The sequence below is a fragment of the Solanum tuberosum genome, unplaced genomic scaffold, assembly GCF_000226075.1.
Source record: "Solanum tuberosum cultivar DM 1-3 516 R44 unplaced genomic scaffold, SolTub_3.0 scf00116, whole genome shotgun sequence".
Lineage (NCBI taxonomy): Eukaryota > Viridiplantae > Streptophyta > Magnoliopsida > Solanales > Solanaceae > Solanum > Solanum tuberosum.
Genome location: NW_006239040.1, coordinates 242,903 through 263,445, shown reverse-complemented (window position 1 = coordinate 263,445; position 20,543 = coordinate 242,903). Strand labels below are relative to the sequence as shown.

The 20,543-nt window shown below is 31.5% G+C and overlaps 2 protein-coding genes across 3 annotated transcripts; one reads left to right on the top strand and one right to left on the bottom strand.

Moving 5' to 3' along the window:
- The first annotated feature begins 68 nt into the window (after positions 1-68).
- LOC102590780 (uncharacterized) lies at positions 69-7,998 on the top strand. Of its 2 annotated transcripts, XM_006349941.2 has the most exons (4): positions 69-279; positions 3,062-3,129; positions 4,643-4,776; positions 7,104-7,998. In XM_006349941.2, the coding sequence occupies exons 1-4, from the start codon at positions 99-101 to the stop codon at positions 7,618-7,620; spliced, it is 900 nt and encodes a 299-aa protein (XP_006350003.1). In that variant the 5' UTR covers positions 69-98; the 3' UTR covers positions 7,621-7,998. The 2 variants fall into 2 exon arrangements, with proteins under 2 accessions (XP_006350003.1, XP_015165336.1); XM_015309850.1 differs by lacking the exon at positions 3,062-3,129 and having other exon boundaries at positions 69-275.
- A 2,364-nt stretch (positions 7,999-10,362) lies between these two features.
- LOC102590426 (probable WRKY transcription factor 71) lies at positions 10,363-13,255 on the bottom strand. The gene is made up of 3 exons (XM_006349940.2): positions 12,589-13,255; positions 11,877-12,020; positions 10,363-11,042 (listed from the first exon to the last, which is right to left on the bottom strand). Exons 1-3 carry the CDS (start codon positions 13,074-13,076, stop codon positions 10,670-10,672), a joined length of 1,005 nt encoding a protein of 334 aa, XP_006350002.1. The 5' UTR covers positions 13,077-13,255; the 3' UTR covers positions 10,363-10,669.
- Between the last annotated feature and the right edge of the window lie 7,288 nt (positions 13,256-20,543).

Sequence of the window (20,543 nt, the reverse complement as noted above, 5' to 3'; positions counted from 1 at the left end):
TTAATAAATTGAGAATATAATAATTAAAAAAAATGCGATTACTATGGTTATTACTATTGAATAAATACACTCGTAGAAGTAGCTAGAATATAGAATCCATGTCGTCTTTGAGTGAACCACGGGTCCAATTGAGCATGAGTAATCTGCAGGGTTCAGCTCCAAGCTCCAACCCGAACCCGATTCAGAATCCGAAACCAATTACGGACCCAAAATCTGTGTCCTTCGATGAGGTTTCCAAGTTGTTCAATTTGCCTCTCTCTGATGCTGCTGAATCTGTAGGTATTCTCCTTCTCTACCTCTGATTCTGCACTTGTGCTACCTAAAATGGCGGATTCTAGCTACTGAATGAAAAAAAGAAGAAATTATTCAAGATGTAGTTATATTTAAGGTTCGTTTGTTTTAGAGTTGCGAATACTGAGCTTGTAAACTTAAATTTTGATTTTTTTTGGCTAGTTGTTGAACATTTGAACTTGGAACTGTTAACAAAAAAACAAAAAGAGCTCAAGCAAAAATCTTTTTTTTTCGGTCTTCAGAAATTCGAATAATGAGTTAGCGAAATAGTTGAAATTTGGAATATTGTTGGTAATGGTCTTGGGAAGTAATTGAATTTAGGAATATCTCTAATTGCAATGTAGATTCTTTTATTTTTTTATGACCGCGCTTTCGACCTGCCACCTTCCACCAGCAACACGTAGCAGGCAACTCTATCCAACTCTATCTACCAAGGCTAGGAAGAATCACCTAGTGTTTTTGTCTTTGCTGGGATCCGAACATGAGACCTCATGGACACTCAACCACTTCATTAACCACTAGGTCATAGTTGCAATGTATATTGTTCTTTGAGAAAATAGAAGGGGAACACTGTTTTTTTATGTTTCTTTAGTTTGAGCACATTGATCTCCTGATTGGTCTTGTTAAATCTAGATATAGAGAAATAGAAGAAATCTGGAATAATTCTTCCTGAAGTTCATAGGATGCTCGAGTATGACTGCATCAGTGAATTCCTGCAACCCCAAAAAAGATATGATTTTAAGCCTTTACTAAGACCTCCTCCGTGATAAATTGAGCAGCACCCGTAAAATATATAGATATGGAAGCTGGGACAGTGGATTTTGGATTAGAATGAGGTATCAGGAATATAAAGCATTTTGTTACCCACCCCACCGCTAGGAGAGCAACTGTTGTTCTCTACCTATCGTAGTGTCTCTCGACTGGTTAGAGGTATAGTCATTTGAACAACTAAGCTAAGACCTCTTGTCGAAGTATCGAGACTATATTTCCTTCTACTCAAGAAGTTTGATCTGCATGATATTTCTTATATAGCGAATACTGAGCTTGTAAACTTAAATTTTGATTTTTTTTGGCTAGTTGTTGAACATTTGAACTTGGAACTGTTAACAAAAAAACAAAAAGAGCTCAAGCAAAAATCTTTTTTTTTCGGTCTTCAGAAATTCGAATAATGAGTTAGCGAAATAGTTGAAATTTGGAATATTGTTGGTAATGGTCTTGGGAAGTAATTGAATTTAGGAATATCTCTAATTGCAATGTAGATTCTTTTATTTTTTTATGACCGCGCTTTCGACCTGCCACCTTCCACCAGCAACACGTAGCAGGCAACTCTATCCAACTCTATCTACCAAGGCTAGGAAGAATCACCTAGTGTTTTTGTCTTTGCTGGGATCCGAACATGAGACCTCATGGACACTCAACCACTTCATTAACCACTAGGTCATAGTTGCAATGTATATTGTTCTTTGAGAAAATAGAAGGGGAACACTGTTTTTTTATGTTTCTTTAGTTTGAGCACATTGATCTCCTGATTGGTCTTGTTAAATCTAGATATAGAGAAATAGAAGAAATCTGGAATAATTCTTCCTGAAGTTCATAGGATGCTCGAGTATGACTGCATCAGTGAATTCCTGCAACCCCAAAAAAGATATGATTTTAAGCCTTTACTAAGACCTCCTCCGTGATAAATTGAGCAGCACCCGTAAAATATATAGATATGGAAGCTGGGACAGTGGATTTTGGATTAGAATGAGGTATCAGGAATATAAAGCATTTTGTTACCCACCCCACCGCTAGGAGAGCAACTGTTGTTCTCTACCTATCGTAGTGTCTCTCGACTGGTTAGAGGTATAGTCATTTGAACAACTAAGCTAAGACCTCTTGTCGAAGTATCGAGACTATATTTCCTTCTACTCAAGAAGTTTGATCTGCATGATATTTCTTATATAATACTCCCTCCGTTTCAAAAAGAGTGACCTGGTTTGACTTGGCACGGAGTTTTAGAAAATAATGAAGACTTTTGAATCTTGTGGTCCTAAATTAAAGTTATGTCAAATGTACTAAATTGTTCTTCAATCTTGTGGCTTTAAACATGCCACGTGGAAAGCTGAAATTAAAATGTTACCAAAAAAGGAAAGAGGTCATTTTTTTTAAACAAACTAAAACGGAAAGAAGGTCATTCTTTTTGAAACAGAGGGAGTATGCTTTTTCACAATGACATGATGTTACGAACCCTCCAAATCACTTTCCAGAGGGAACATATTGTCTGAATAATGTTATCACACTGGAAAGTAGATGACTCGCACTGTGTTTATTTGCACTAGAAATTTTGATTTTCTGCTTGATCAGTTCCAAATGAGGAATCAAGTTTCTCCAAGGGTGAAATAGACTGACAATTATGAGCAAGTAACTTAGTCCCTCAAAACCTGCATTACAAATCGTACAGATCTATTACTATTGTAATTATTCATAAAATCTTGAACTGCTTGTTGGTGTTGTTTAGCTGTTTCTTCTTCCCACCTGTCTCACTGTAGTATGTTTCATTCATAAATGACAATTTTTATATTATATACTTCATGACTTGACCATATAACTTTTTCCTTGAAGAATAAGGAAAGTATAGTTGATCATACTACTTTTCAACTGTTATGTTGATCACTTCTTCTTTTGAACTGTTATCAACTCCGTTTTGTGCAATGTTTACCAGTTTCTCTCTTACATATTATTACAAGTAAATCAGAACTTTTTGAGCTAATTGGCATTTATCTTCTAGGTGTTTGTGCAAGTGTTCTCAAGAAAATATGCTATGAAAATGGTCTGGTGAGGTGGCCATATCGAAAGGTAGGCTGTACAAGGATGAACTATTGTACTCTTTCCAGAAGTAAACTAAAAATTTCACCATTTTGAAGCATCTATGTCCCCTAAGAAATTCTATTGCTGAATATATAAGAGAAAAGATAAATCACTAAAGTTCACACTAGGCTGCTAAACTTTTCACACGTTGACAACTCGTCTGTCGAACTATTTTTTGGGGGGGGGGGGGAACCTTTCCCATTAAACTTCTAAAAAGGATTGCAAGTTATATCTTGGTTTAGTAAGAAATGAGTGGTTAAGAAAAACAGATTAAGAAAAAGAATGAAAATGAAGAAATGAGAGCCAAGAGGGAGAATTTTTTTTAAAAGTTTCATTTTTTCTCCTCCTCTTTTTTTGCTTTGACTTGCCTGACCTCTTTTTAAAAGATTAATTGGAAGGAAGAGTAAGTTATAAGTGCTTGATAAGCTCGTAGGAGAAGATGTCACTAAAAATAAGTTGATGGTAAGTTGCGAAAAAGTTCAAAATCTTATGGCCTTTGAGCAATTTATTCAGGAAGAAAACTAATGTTTTCCTGATAAGCTGTGATTTCCCTTTGCTTAGATTATTTTGAAGATAATTTTCTCATTCTTGTAACTGAGGATGATAATAGTATCTATTTCAAATGTAAACACATGGCGTCATGCCTAGGATGTGAGGCTTCCAAAAATGGGAAGTTCGACAAAAATTGGATTGTTGTAGGAAACCCGAATGCATGAAACTTGAGAAGTCCACTAATTTAAGTGACTATCAGTGACAACTGTTAATTATTTAATTTTAAAAAATCCAGTACTAGTAAGAAAATAAATGCCTTGAAAATGTATATTTGGCATGCCTATCTCTTACTGCTAGTCTGCTACTAACAAAAAGAATGTCCTATTCTGATACTACCAGAATATATTGATAAGGAATTTATTTTGCTGGGTGTGTGGCTAGAATGGATGAATGGAGAAAAGAAACGAAAATATGACAGTTAACGGGAGCTTAGGGAAGGAACATGATTTTTATCTCCATTTATGTTGAGTATACTGTCTGAAAGTTTTGAACATAAAGTTTCCAACAAGATAGAGAAAATGCTAGATTATCAGACCAGCACATTTACTTTGTGATGAAGAATTACCTTGTTGATTCCAGATATTAGAATGTTTTTGTTACCCTTTGAAACTTTGTGAGGTGATATTTTTCTCGTCAGATCAAATATTATTTGATCTATTTATAGAACACTATTTATCTATTTTTGGTTCAAGTATACTGTTTGCTGTACACAAGTAAACTTGAGTATTGCACGTTGAATTTTAAGAACTCACATCACCTGAAGTCTGTCTGAAGGAGCCAATAGCTTGAACTATTGCCTTTTCTCAGGTTGTTAAGACACTTCGAATGCAGTAAATTATGTGATATGATTCACATGTTTTCTTTGCCCAATACACATTATTGTGATAATGACATCCAAAGAAATGCTTGTGCGTTTTTTGTTTATGCATCATTTATTTGAGATTTTCAGGTCAGCTCTGGAAAAAGTATTGAAGATATAAAGAAGGAGGCATTAAGGGAAAAACAAGAGCGATCCCTGGAATTTCCTAAAGCTCCTGGAGAAAAGAATGGTTCTTTAGCCAGTTCTGCAATCTCATCATTTTCGTAAGTTATTTAATAGGGTTATAATTTGTTTAGCTGAGTTCAACTTATTATGTTTATGAAAATGTATGTCCGACTCATACCAATTAAATACTTAAATTAGTCGTGTTCTTGGACTTGATGTTGGAAATGCTTCTTCAAAGCATGACTTTTTATGTTTTGGATGCTGGATGTTTGAGCAAGGCCCTTACTGATCGATTAAGAACACGAAGAACTTGACCTATTCACTTGCTGTGATCAGGACTCATGAATAATCTCCGGCCTAGTTTCTGTCATCTTCACTAAGAACTGTTATAGGAGATAGAAATCCATACATTTGAAACTCTCGAGATGTCCTCTTTTTCACTACTTAAATATCTGCAGCTACCCATTATACCATTCATGAGTTGAAACTTTTCAGTATGGATTTTGCATTGTCCAGATATGAGACACTACTAAGTAGCTGTTTGTGCACTCATTGTTAACTACTAGCATTTAGGAACCTGTCAACTTTAAACCATATTAGTACTGGACCATCTGCAATGGGGTTCTCAGGTTGAGAAATGATGTGCTCCTCCGCCAAAATTTTCTTTAGAAGACAATTAGGTGGGATTGGAAACTCAATTCGGAATGAAAGCATGTAAGAGATTCTTAATGGAGCTTTACAATATGTTGTCATTCTTAACACTCCTTTTTACCCTGCCTTAACTAGTCTAGTTCTCTGTTTGGTACACATTGCAGTAGACAGTTGCCGGAATACATGCAGCTTTACCATGTGTTGCACGTTAGGGTTATGTAAATTAGTATAGCTGGCTTATGTATTTGACTCACCTGCTCAATTGACAACAGAGCAGGAAAAGAGGGGGGCATGTGGTACCGGTATTTGGAGGTGAATGTAGCACCATATTAACAATTGTGTTTCTGGTATGCCGATAGATACTTTGTAAGGGAGTTGTTACTTCTCAAAATTTGCCACACTGGGTCACATTTTCATTTTGTACTTCAGTGTTTGTTCTTAAATGCTTGGCATATTAGCAAATACGGTATTTCATATTATTCATTATTCTCATGACATGTGGTGTTGCTTATACATTGATCGCAATTCAACTGCATAAAGCCTAAATGATGATTTTACCCCCTGGATTTGATATGGTTGGTTACACTGGAACCGAAATCTGATCATGCACCAGCCAGATGTAATTTTATACTTACATTTATTACATCATTTAATTTTAATTTACTTGTTCAATGTCTTAACCTTTGTACATATTTTGTCTTATTTCATGTTTTTATTGTTTGAAGTTTTTATTTTAATTTTACAATCAGGTGTAGTTTATACTTTTATCATTTTTATAAAATATTATTTTTCTTTATAAACGACTTAGATAGGCCAAGAACATTATCGTCCCCAATTTGATTCCTGCTTTAGTCCTGCCGTGAAGTTAGGAACTAAATACTCGACCATGTTTTCTTGAATATCAAAGCCCTCCATATTTTAGATGGTGTAGGTTATATAATAACACGCATTGTTGTAATACCTTACTAGATGATACCAGGTATTTCCTGAGCCGATGGTGAACTTCGGATTATCTATTGCATTAGCTTCAAACTACTGTACTACAACAACAACACACCTGGTATAGTTCCATAAGTGGGGTCTGGGGAGGATAGTATGTATGCAAACCTTACTTCTATCTTGGCAGGTAGAGAAGCTGTTTCTGGTAGACCAAACTACTGTGCCACAACAGAATATAAGTCATTAGTGCAGGGGCTTGCCTTACTCAGGATAATGGTCAGAAAAAGGATTTTGCACCAAGTAATAGATGTTACTTGTGTGAAGAAGAGTTGGAGACTGTGAATCACCTTCCTATGCATTGCAGAGTAGCTAGACAATGTTGTGAATTTTTGTTCAGTATTTGCGGGATCTCTTGGATCATGCCCGAGTGTTAAGGAATTATTGGAGAGTTGGCAGTACCAGAGAACACATAAAATTTTGAAGCAAATCTGGAGAACTATACCTTTGTGCATATTCCGGACTATCTGGCTAGAAAGATATAAAGCTTGTTTTGATGGGCAAAAAGACCATATTTCTAGAGTTAAAAACAAATGTTATATAATTTGTTTTGTTGGTGTAAAAGTAGTTTTGTTGATAATATAGATCAATACATGGAGTTTTTAGAGTTGCTAGGGAGATGTTGTAATTGACTGTATGGATATTCCCAACAGTCTTTTGTAACTTTTGGTTTTGGTACCTTCTTGGTACTCAAGTCAATAAACCTTTACCTTATCAAAAGAAAAATATAAATCATTAGTGTCTACTGAGATGCTTCCCATCAAATTTTTTTATGTAGGGGCTCCCCATTGCCAAGCAAGACTATAAGTTCCACAATGGAAATGCCAAGAGCAGGGGCCTTCTCACAGCAGCAAGGAACCAGGAATTTTCAATCTGGAAGTTCACCGCATTTCCGTATCTCTAACTTGACAAAAGGAACTTCAGTTTATGATGAATTCAAATATGGTTTTCCATCCGATGGCTTGTCTACTGCAACATATAGGTGGTGGGGAAACAAGAGTCCTGAGGGTAACCAGGATAGCAAACTGAATGATGACAATGCAAAAAACAGCACGGAGCAAGCAGAAAATGTAGTAGAGAAAACTGACTGCCAGACAAGTGTGGATTCCACAGGAACGACTTTACTGACTGATGTGAGGAAACGAGCTGTCAAAGAGGGGAAAGAAACACTGAGACTTGGAGTCTATCGAGGACGTAGTGCAAAGATGCTTGATTCAACAAAACGGAAGATTCTTCATCAGGTATTCAAATCGTATTTTCATGTCAATGGAGATATGAGTATCATGGAATCATGACAGAGAACCAACAATCGTCTTTTCTCGATACAATGGAATGAACAATGATCATTGCAAGATTCACACGAAGAGGACATGTTACATCTAGGTTTCAGTGCTGTGTGTGGAGCTTACCAGGCAATTTATACAAGTTATGTTTTCTTTGACTATGACTGAGATGAGATTCTTGAACTCCCACAGGCAAGATCAATTACCAATATATGAATTTAGGGTTTATGTGATCACGGCTGGTAGAGGTAGATTCAGAATTTTAATTTTATGAGTTTTAAGGTTCATGCATTGAATCCATTTATAATTTTCATAATTGTGAGTTTATATTTACTATCTGTTGCAATTTTGATGAATGTTTACATATAAGTATTGATTCCCCCTTTCTCATTGCTTAGTTTTTCTTTATGCATTCGGTATTCAAAACTTGCTAACTCTGGAATAGAACACTTTCTATCGAGATGTTTTATGTTTTCAACATTTGAAGTCGAGACTTCTGATTAAAAATGGATGATCTCAATCACCTCTTATTATGGTGGTTTTTGTCAGAGTTGATATTCAATCAAGTCACAAACACAAAAAGAAAATTGTTTGCTTGATCCAAAGCAGACAATACAACATTACATAGTTTAGTATGTTTTACAAAAATAATTTTATGGTGTAAATATATTTTAGATTATTAATATATATACTTCCTCTGTCCCATAATATTATTTATCTTTTTTTTGCTTACTCGGTTCTTTAAAAATTATAAATAACAAGGGTTTCTAAATTCTAACTAATCGTGACTTTATCGTACATAAAAGGAAGAGTCAGTATTTCAATGCTAATGATTAATGGCCCTTCTATTCCTATATTCACGTTTATATTCATTTTATTATTTATTCAGTTTAAAAAATTAAGATATATTTTATTATTTTATTTTTATTAATATTAATTTTTTCAATGAGTGGATGACTTATAAATATAATAATAAGAAAAATATAATAAAATTATTATTTTAAAAATAAATAAATAAATAAATATATATATATATATATATATATCAAGTCAAATATAAACAAGTAAAAGTGGATTTCTATTATAAATATAATTATACTCATACTTAATATTCTAACAAGCTCAACTATTTTAATTTCACCTTATTATTAAATTAATAATAAAACAAATTTATGGGAATAAAATCACTAAAAATATGTTAAAACATAAGTTTCTATAAGATATGAACATGGTATAGAAAATACAAGATTCCTTTGAATAAGATTTGAAATTGGAAGGTTTTTATTTTCAAATATTTACTATTTTCTATCAAGATATCAAATGTTGTTAAGAGAAAAGTCATCCCAAAAGACTTTTGTGGCTATCTGATCAACATATTTAAAATATGACCCAAAAATTATTAAATTTAAATTTAAATATTTTTCGTAAAATTTCTGATTCCGTCACGAGAGATGAAGTTGAAATAATCTAAATTTTGTTAGGGAGAAGTCTATGTCAATTTATATTCTTAGCTGCTGCTACTAGTGCTTTCCCAACCTAACAATAACCTGCTCTCTTTTGACTTTCACTATTCCCATTTCACTCCAAAAAATAATGTCAAAAATGTCATGCTTAAAGCATTAATTGCATGTACTCTATAGTCAATCTCCAAGCCATTATCATTATAATATTAATATATTTTACCCCTTTTGTACGACTGACATATCTGAGATATTTCTATTTTAGTTTGCGAAATAAAATAATTTATAGTCATATAATGATCTAAAGATTCTTTCGGATCGCAAGTTTTATTAATTAAATAGTGTCATATAAATTTATATCGAGAAAGTAATTTGTAACAATCGATAAATTATAATATCAGTTTTATCAGGCTATCAAACCTATCAATGATAGTTCCTTATGAGTTAGAATTAGTTTAATTATGAGTGATTTGGTTACATAAATAGTTAAGCTATAGGTATAATTATCATAAGTTTGATAGAACTTAATAATCTTAACTTAAAATTTTATTAAGAACTTTAGCAAATACTTTTTTAAAAAATCAAAATTTAGTTTAATACTTTAAGTTGATGTCTTAAAACTAAAATTCATAAAGGTCAAATTTCAAATAGTAAAAAAGATGACCCAAACAATACATGTTTCAAACGTTAGAGAATGATTCCAATAACAACTATTGCATTATTTGTTGGTACTATAAGAAAATGAAAAAAAAATTGAGAAGAAAAAGACAAATTCATACATATTCATGGCAGATTAATTAAGTATAGTCGTCACTAAAATGTTATTTTCTGTGGCAACAATTACAATCGTCATTAAAACTATCACATTTTACATTATCGCGATCTTTAAGAGAGTTAATCGCCACAAAAACCAGATTAAATGCAACAAGAAAAAAACTGTCTACACTATTTATTTATTTTTCCTGAAGAAAGCATTTGTTCCTTGATCTCTAAAATATTTCATAAAACTCTGTATGGATTCTCAATCACCAATCCTTGCATGACTATGGGTTGTGTTCGAGAGGCTATGAATCGATTGGACCTGCCAATCGAATGAATCGTAACACTCATAATGATCAACTTTACGAAGATTCCATTGGATTCCGAAAGCTCGTAGCATTGGTCCAGCACAAGGTGAAATCATACAAATTCATGGTAGACTAAAAGTAGTCGCCACTATAATGTTACTTTTTGTGGCAACCATGAGAATCGCCACTAAAACTATCACCTTTTGTCGGGAACATATATGAATCAATCACCATGAAATCCAAATTAAATTCAACCAGGTATATATAAAAATAGTCAATGCTACAAGAAACTTGTACAAAATTCGTGGCGGATAAGGTATATAGTCGCCACTAGAGAAGATAATATTTCTGACAAGATCCGACTAAGTCAATTTTGATTCTCATTGAATGCTTCAGATTAAAACATTCAATTGAGAATCTAATTTGTGTCCTTGCAAGATGTGCGATTGTTAACTTTCTGTGGCGACTAAACTAAAAGTACCACCTTTAGTCGCGACCTTTGTGAGCCAATCGCCACGAAAACCTTGTAGTGAGCTAAGATGGTTCTTGTTTTTGGATCCATGATGCATCATTATTTGTGCCTCCACCAAATAGGCTATATTCTGAACCTTGATGTTGTTGTTGGTAATAATAATTGTTATTATTATTATTATTATCATAGGCCGCAGAAGTAATGAGGAGATTTTGGTTGGTAGGTGGAATATTTAGCATTTGGGAAAATAATTGTGGAGGAAAATTAGGCATAAAATGTGAGGAAGATAAAAAGGATGAATTTCCCCTAAGAGTTGCTGGACAATGATGATTGTGTATGCCTTCATATGTTGTTATCACAATTGATGAATCTTCATATGACCTTTCCACACGTTTCTTCACATTGCACTTTTGAGTTGTGCATCTATAATAGTTCCTACAAAGTCCATTTTCAAAAAGTTAATTAGAATATTTTTCGACTATAGTAAGTTTAAATGACTCGATAAGTGGGATTTTGTGAAACATATGAGGGGGGGGGGGGGTCTATTTCAGACAAACTAGTGTTTGCTTAGATTATGTATTTGTTTTACAAAATTCATTAAATATTTAATTAAATTGTGAACTCTAGTAATCAAACGAGCTATGAGTTCAATATAAGTTTCACAACACATAAACTTTAAATTTCAATTTTGCCCATGTTTATGAATTGTGTCTCTGCTTTATGTACGTCCTCGTTAAATATTACCCCTCCCTCCCCCCCCCCCCTTTTTTTTAAATTGTCCCTCGTTTACATAACAATTTCCTTAAGAAACTATTTATTAAGGTAATTATATTAATACTTTAAAATTTTAAGTTTGACTACTAGTACTCTATATAGTATTAATGATAAGGATAATATTGAAAGAAAAATATAAATTATTCGTGATAACAAGTAAAAAAAAATGTATTTTAATATAAGGGATAAGGAACAAAAGAAAAAGGTGGAGGATGTATGACTAGCTAGTTCTCTTTCTCTCTTGACTAACTTTTCCATTTGGCATGCGGTAGCCGCATCCTAGTGGCTACGTACTGAAGGGGACAACGTTTTCTATCAAGAATTTTCTTAAAGACGGATCAGATCTAAGATCTTTAGTGAAAAATGACAATATCTAATGATTTATATATAAAATAAGGTTTGATATGTTGTAGTCTTAAATTTTACTTAGATAAGTTGAGATTAGATTAATTTAATTTAATTGAATGAAATTAAAGACACAAATTAATATTTTACCTGGGGAAAGGGCTGTTTTTCACTGCCTTTTGTCCATATTTTCTCCATCGATAACCATCTTCAAGATTATCAATCTCACTCTTTGTCATGAAGGCAAATCTTGGTTCTTTTACCTTTTTTTCACCTTTCTTTTTTTCTTTGCACCTGAAATAATATAATCATCAACTTATATACCTGCACAATTTTTCTATCTTCACAAGACAGGAATCCAAGGTTTCGTACACTCCACTGTCTCTAGATCCTACTAATGAGGTTATACATTGAGTATGTTATTGTCGTAAGAAAAAAGAATTAGGGTTTCTAAAACTATAAAACAAATAAAAGGAGGAGGATATGGTCAAAATATTAATTTCTAAATATGTGAAAGAATCTTGGATAATAATAAAAAGTCTAGTTAATGAATAATCAACCTAGAAACTATGATTATCATATATTATTAATCCAATTATATATAATATATATATAACCTAATCTTTGAATAATAAAGAATCATTTCTGAGAAGAAATTGTTGTTATGATGAGAAGCAGATTTAAGATTTGAATTTTTTAGATTTTAGATCGGAATTCAACCACAACTCTTTGATCTATCGAAATCGAAATCTATTTTTATTATTAATTTAGTGGATCTTTCAACACATATACAAAGTCTGAACTATTTTGATCCACCTCTACTAATGATTATGTGTGAGCAAATGAATTAAAAATGACTTACTCTTTCTTAGACTTGTCTTCTCCTTCTTGTTGAACCCCTTTTTCTTGAACATGTTTCTTGATTTTGGAAGAATCTTCTTGCCCTCCAGCCTCATTAGAAGTAGAAGATATCGAAGAATTTGGCGTTGGTGAAATTTCAATGCTTGTTTTATCTCCCAGAGGCAAATCTAAAACGGGTTCTATAGTAGCAGAGACACTACTTTTTCTAGTAGAGTCTTGATTATCGATATGTGGACGAACAACTTCAGAGGATGATGAACAAGACATGCCAAAAGCATTTGATAGAGTGTTGTAGTCCATAGAGCCATGTAAACACTCAGTAAGAGTCATGTAAGAAGAAGGAACAAATTGTTGATGATTTGGATTTTGAATATTTGGAATTATTGGTTGGTCATTATAATTTGAAGGATTTTCACCAAAAAAAGGAAATGTATTATTGATCCCTCCACCAATTCCCATGTAATCATGATAAAAAGTGTTATCAGACATATTGGAGAAAAATATTATTTCAAATTCTTAAATTACACTAACACTATAGTTTTGTGCAATAAGAAAAAGAAATGATAATCTTGAGAGATGAGAAATGTTTTGGAGAGAGAGAAAAAAAAAAGAGTATGTAGCTTGATAGGTAATAGCAAATGGATGGTCCTTGTTGAAGAAAAAATGATTTTGAGGGTACTCATCATAAGTTTTTATGTGTATCTATTTGGCCAAATTTTCAAAAATTATTTATTTTGAAAAGCATGTTTTGTCAGAAGTATATTTCAATTTTTTTTTTAAAATAGTGGAAATTTATATATTGTGTTTGACTATTGAATTTGAAAAACACATTTGTCATTTGCAACATAATTAGAACGGTAATTTATGTTTGGTCAAGATTTCAATAGTGAGTGAAAAAGAACTTTTTTAACTTCTGAAAAGTAATTTCTATAGCTACTTAAAAATACTTAGCGGAACACCTAATTATCTAAAATAAGCACTTTTAAATTTCTTTTAAAAAGTACTTTCGATTACTCAAAAATTTGACCAACCTAGCTATAAAAATGATTTTGGTTTAGCTACATATATCATCTTCCATATAATATGGTTAAAATTAAACACTTCAAAAATTATCTTTAGTGTAATAACAAATCATAGAAGTCATGTGAAAAGATTTAAATGATATTGTAAGTAAATTTCCAAATAACAACAATATTTAAATTGAATAATGTTCCTTTCATTAGGTAGAGTTGAATATATAGGATTTTGATGTCTTTGTCGTTACCTAGCAAATTGGTATTTAATAATACTAGATATTTTTTCCAAGTGTGTAAAAGTATTTTTTTAAATGTGAGTTTAATGAGAATTACACTTCTCGTGGACAGTAAAATGGAATAGAACTAATTAAAGTTAAAAAAAATTTGAATAGTCAAATAGCTTGTTTGGCCAAAAACTTTTGAAAGTCAATATTTTATTGGAAGAGGTGTTTGCAATATTTTTTCTTAAATACATAAAATATACTGCAATGATAAAATATATTTAAAAGATGATTTTAAACATTAAAATTGTGAGTACAAATATTATTTTTGCTTAATTCTTCTCTTCTAAGATTTACGTATTTTTTGAATTAGGATGATGTGGACCTCCTTAAGATTTATTTGAGTTGTATGAAGTGATTTTGTGAATTTTCTTGAAATATTTGATTGTCTAAAGGAGTTCGGTCACATCTGATCTTCTTCAACTATTTGATTGACGTACAAGAAGAGTTAGGTCACACCTTAATCTTTTGTGAATATTCCGTGAATTATGAAATTTTTAAGATAATTTTTCAAGGGATCAGAATATATTACCTTTTTATATAGGTATGAACTAACTGAAACTGAACTCTATAGATTTGATGAAACTCAAAAACGAAACTTGAAGTATATCCATAAAAATATTGGAGCTTCCTCTATGCGATTATATAGCCTCAATTTTATATCCGTTTAATCACATTTAATTTGTCTTGTTCTAATATTACTCAACACATACAAAATTTTAAGTATAAATTCTTCCTTAATTAAAGGAATTATCACATTCTTTGACATACACTTTAATTTGTTTAATCGTCATATTCATACACACTTAAATAATCATCTATGAGAATTAGGGAAATTTGCGACGATAATCACGGCAATTAAGTAATTAATGATTTAAAAGATTGCCACAATTTTATTTATATTTACAAATAATTTACTTTAAAATTTGTTCCCATCAGGTTTAAAAACTTCTTCTATTTAGTTCTATAGCAATCTTGAATTTCTATCCTCGAGTTCAATTAAAGATTCATAACATGTTTCCATCCTCGAATCAAATTTTTCACGAATGACATAGATAAGTCGTTTCACAAAATTTGATGATACATTTGAGTATTTTCACTTTAAAAAGAACATTAATCAGCAACTCCAAGTTATCATAAATTCATTCCCCTCTTTATTTTTTTTTTAACATAATTGAAAAACAAAATAAATAATAAAAACTTGAACCGGTATTTCTGAAAAATATAAAAGAGTGCAACGGTACGAACAATTAAAAATGCCGCCATTGTTCCAATAGACACATCGTTTCTTCATTTCACTACAAATACAAAATTAAATATTTTTCTTTCATTCTTTATTCCTCAACAATTCACTCCACGAAATACAAAGGTTAATAATTTCTCCCTCCAAAAAATTATTTGAAAAATTTATGATTTTCCATAAAACAATAGCCAGTACTCAAATTTTAAATACGAAACTGGAATCGTAATTATAAAAAAAAAAAAAACTCTGTTAATTTGTAATAATGCAATTAGTATTGTGAATTGTGATCATTTTAATTACTGTCGATATTGTGATGAGTAACAACTTGCATTGTAGTAATTTACAATTTGTACATGGTTATTCGAAGTTGCATTGTAATAATTGAAAATTTATCGAATGATATTTTCAGGTTAAAAATTATAGTATGGCGGATCAGAAGATGGAAATTGATGTGAACGAGAAAAGAGAGATTGATCTGAACAAGGAGTTTGATCCAATTGAGAAAATTGTTTCATTGGAGCGCGAAAATGATTTGCTATTGAGGAAAGTTGAAAATTTAGAAGCGACTCAAAAAGTTGAAATAGAAGTCAAGGAAACGGAAATTAGGGCCCTAAAGCAGAAACTTGAGGAGCAAGAGAAAAGGTGGAAAAACAGGCAGGATTTTTTTGCATGGCGAAGTATGAGTTGGCGAAAAGGTAGGGTTAAAGAGTTGCTTAATAAAATCTCGGAATTGGAGAACAAGTTGAAGAGTATGGAGGACGCGATTTCCCAGAAAGTTGTTGGTGAGAAGGAACAAGTTGGTGGATCTTCTGGTGTAAAAGTAGAGGATTGATGTGCTTGAGTATTTTTAATTATGTTATTATTATTACTCCGATAGGAGTGACATTTTATTGAACTAAATTATTGAATGGATATGTAATTGCGTTTTTATTGAACTTAAATCATTATGGATTTGTGTTTGTGCAATGTGTGTACTGTTGCTTTTGTTGTATTTATGAAAGTTTGAAGTCATATATTGTGTTTTACTTTAGTGACAAAATATTAGATTATCGTTTACGATCTGTAATAACTTGCAAAATTTAGCCTATGATTTGAAGTTTTCTCATAAAAATTTTAGTTTGTTTAAAGGAATCTTAAACCAGTTTTCTAAAAGGTGTATACATTTGAAAGAAATAATATAGGATCATTTGCTAAACGACTATCTCAGAATGGAAAAAGGGCAAAATTTCATGGACCAGCTACATATATAAAGGGTCGTTACAATCATTCCGATCAATTCCTTTCCTAAACCATAGGTAAGGGATGACAGGAGATGACCCCTATAGCAAAATAAATCAGCCCCACATTTGAGAGAGTATATAGAATAGTGTCAGGTCATTTGCTAAACGACTATCCCAGAATGGAAAAATGGCAAAAATTCATGGACCAACTACATGTATAGACAGATTTCTACTTCTCCTTGTGTGTCTATTACTTTCTTTATCTGAATTTATGTGATACTTTTCGAAGTTTAAAAGTTTTTTTTTTTTAACAACGTGTATCCGCTCATAAAATCTTAAAGTTAAGGACAATTGAGGTTCAATTCTATTAAAGAATGACAAATGTAAGTTGTTTCTAACACATTATGTGTGCATTTTGACTATTGTTTTCGTTATCAAATACTGAGAAAAAAAACATTTCATAATCTCCAAACGGAAATAGCATAGACGAGCCTTTTGTCATGGCACATATGAGTCTTTTCTCAAACAAAAATGACATAGATGAGCCAAACTTTTAACGAATGACATAGATATGCCTTTTGTCAAAGTGACATATTTGAGCCTTTTCCCTATAAAAAACAAATATACATCATATAAAATAATTAAATAAATCTCATAATCTCCAATATAATTAAGTTTCTTGTTCAAGTCTTTAATTACAACTAAAAACATTTCTCCCGTACTTCAAATGAAGGGCAAAACTATCATACTTCAAAAAAAAAAAATTGGATAATTTTTTTTAAAAGTTTGAAGCAACCGTTAGTAAAAAGAATATTTTTGAACACATATTTGAGCAAAAACACATAACGAATGATCAAACTAACTCATTTTAAATAATTCCACGATATATTTGAATTTTGAATAATGTACCCTTTTGTGACAGTTGAAAAGCCGCCAGGTTTCTCCAACAGACGCAACGATTATATTCTTCAATTAAAATTTTACATTTCATCACTATATATATAAGTACCAAATACAATTTATTTTCTTACTTCTTTTTCATTTTAAATTTTAAACTATGGCGGATGAAATTAATAATTTGAATGAGAAGGTAGCCTCATTGGAGCGCGAAATACATTTGTTATTGAGGAAAATTGAGAAGTTGGAAGTAAGTGGAAATCACCAAAGAGTACTATTAGAACTCAAGGAAAATGAAATTCGGGACCTAAAGCAGAAACTTGAGGATCTAAACGACGATTGGAAAAAGGAGAAAGATGTAATTGATGCGGCGAAGGATGAGTTGATAGAGAGGGTTAGAGAAATGCTCATAAAAGTTGATGAATTGGAGAAAAAATTGGAGATTCAAGAAAACGTGATTTCTAATAGTCGATATTTTGGTGTAAACGTAGAGTGGTTGGTGATGACTACATCAATCGTTGTTTCTGTAATTTCTATCGGCGTTTCATATTATCATCGATATGGAAGAAAACCATGAATTAAGGGATTGTTTCAAATTGTAATTAAGTTGATTTTTTTGTATGATAAAGTTTTGGATTTTACAATTTTATTGTTACTTAGATTAATGTACATTTTTGTGTGTGTGTGTGTGTGTTTTTTTCTTGCGCACTTAATCATTGATCAATGGATATGTAGTATTGTTTTATTCTACCGATTAATCGAATTTCATATCACTCTAAAGCACATGACTATAATTTTTTTCGCGAGTTAATTTTTTGAATGATCGTTCTGAGTTATGAAAAATACTCACTAAAGTTTTTTTTTTTTTTTTTGGTAGCAAAGACATCCAAACATATATATGGTTGATCTGAAATGAACTTTGAAATGAATGTTGATGGTGGATTAATTGCAAGAGAAAACATATGGTGGCATAGAAGTGGAAAATATATCAAAAAATGTAATGAAATAAAGCAATTTGTTTGGTTTTCTTACTACTAGAAACAAATGTTCTCCTACCGCGAATTAATAAAAAAATTGTGTTATAATACATGATTATCTCAGTTATTTCTCACTGAAAAAATACATGGTTTGAAACAAATTCTCACTAATATAGTGAAAACCTTCCTAATTTTCCATATGAAAGCATTATACTATCATTTAACGTCTATAATAACTTATAATATTTTACTATGTGATATATTATTTTCACATAAAATTATCAATTTGCTTAAAGAGATCCTTAGACATTTATTTAAAAGGTTCATAAATAGCCAGATAAATAACTATTCCAAAATGGGACAAGAAGGTAAAATTTCACTAACTAGAAACATCTACAAACGGATCTCGACTTCTCTATGTGTGTATATAAAATAAATATTTGTTTCAATTTATGTGACGTAGTTTGATTCGTCATAAAGTTGAAGAAATGAAAACTTAAGTTATGCTAGGGTGAAATTATTTTTTCATGTGGAGTGCTACTTGACATTATTTTTAAATAAAAGAAATGTAGACTGTACACACCATAAAGTGACGGAGATAGGATTTTCAATAAGGGGGTCAAAGTCTGAAAATAGACATACGAAGTAGTCGAAGGGGGTTCGACATCTACTATATATATCTAATAAAATATTTTAACCGTGTATAAATAATATAATTTTATGTCGAAGAGCGTTCGAATGAACCCCTAACTATAAGGCGGCTCCGCCACGACACCATTGATACTGATGGTGAAATTACAATTACATGTAACCAGTTTATGTAAGCTTAGATGCTCCTTGACAATACAATTATGTTAAAATTTAATATCACGAATTTTATAAAATAATATATAAAACTATCGGTCATTAAAATTAAAACACAATATTATCTTACATACAAGATTACATAGTAACAAACATTAATAATGTAATGGAAAATGATAATTATAACATCGATCTTATCATTTATCCTTCAATCAATCATCTTTAACTTGATTTTATAATTTATCCTTGAACCCATGTCAAAAATTTATTAATTTTTGTCTTCTTTTCCTGGTTCACTTCGCACATCAAGGTGCGATAACATTTTAAGGTCTTTATGTCCTTACAATGGCATACCAAATTTGAATTTTGTCTTCGAGAGATGTTAGTATAGATCTTTAAGGATTTTTTTTTTATTGTACATTCAACAAATTCAGTAGAGAAAACTTGCATGGATACTCAATTATCGTGTGTCATTTAATCTGTACTAACAAATACTTATAACAACAACGTTGCTGAAACATAAAAAACAAAGTTTAAAACATGTATTCAAAAACAACAATTAATAACATAAGCATAAATTAATGACTGTAAAAAACATACCAGGATCTGTAACAATAGAATGAAACAGAAAAGAAAAAATCGAGCCCACCAAATGCACAGTTTGTTTTAAAATGAGAGGAAATCCCTCTTTTTATAGACAACAAAGGGTAGTGTGAATAAATGCTTATTGTGCCTTATCGGAAAGGTCACAACTCTTTAGAAAAGTTACAACCCTTCGGAAATGTCACAAACCTTTGGAAATGTCATAACTTTTCATTAAAGTCACAACTTTTTATAAAAGTCGCAACTCTTCATAAAAGTCACAACTTTTCATAAAAATCATAACTTTTCATAAAAGTCACAACTTTTCATGAAAGGGAAAGGCTAGTTTTGGAAATAAATAAATTAAAAGGGAATCCTGATTTGTGGTGGCGCCACATATATATATATATATTGTATTATTTTCTATTTTTATGTTTTGTAACAATATTTCATATTTATGCTATGGATTATTCTTATTATTGTTTGCTTTCTCAAGTTATTAAAATGGGTACGCCCAGGGTAATTGTCTCTTCATGTCTCAGTCCAGGTCAATTATTTGTGTTGTAACATTATGTATAGATAATGTCACGCTCCGAAGTTATTCCCAAGATGTAATACGGTACCTAGGATCACGAGTGACCCCAAGTTAACCCTGAGTCTGACATATAAGCATTCTGAGAATAACTAAGTAAAACATGTACAATGCGGAAGCTAAAACAGTGGATATCCAAAAGTGGGGAAAACCCCAATTAGTCTGAACATAAAACAAAATAAAAGTTTAATGTTGACCTAACACTTAACAACTCTAGCTAAATCCACTACTATGTCTGAAAAGCCTCTAACTTAGTTGAGGTACTGGGACATGCCCCCAGCTAACTCTAACAAAATGGAAAACTGAAAATAAAGACTGAAATGTAAAACATGTATATTGTCCTC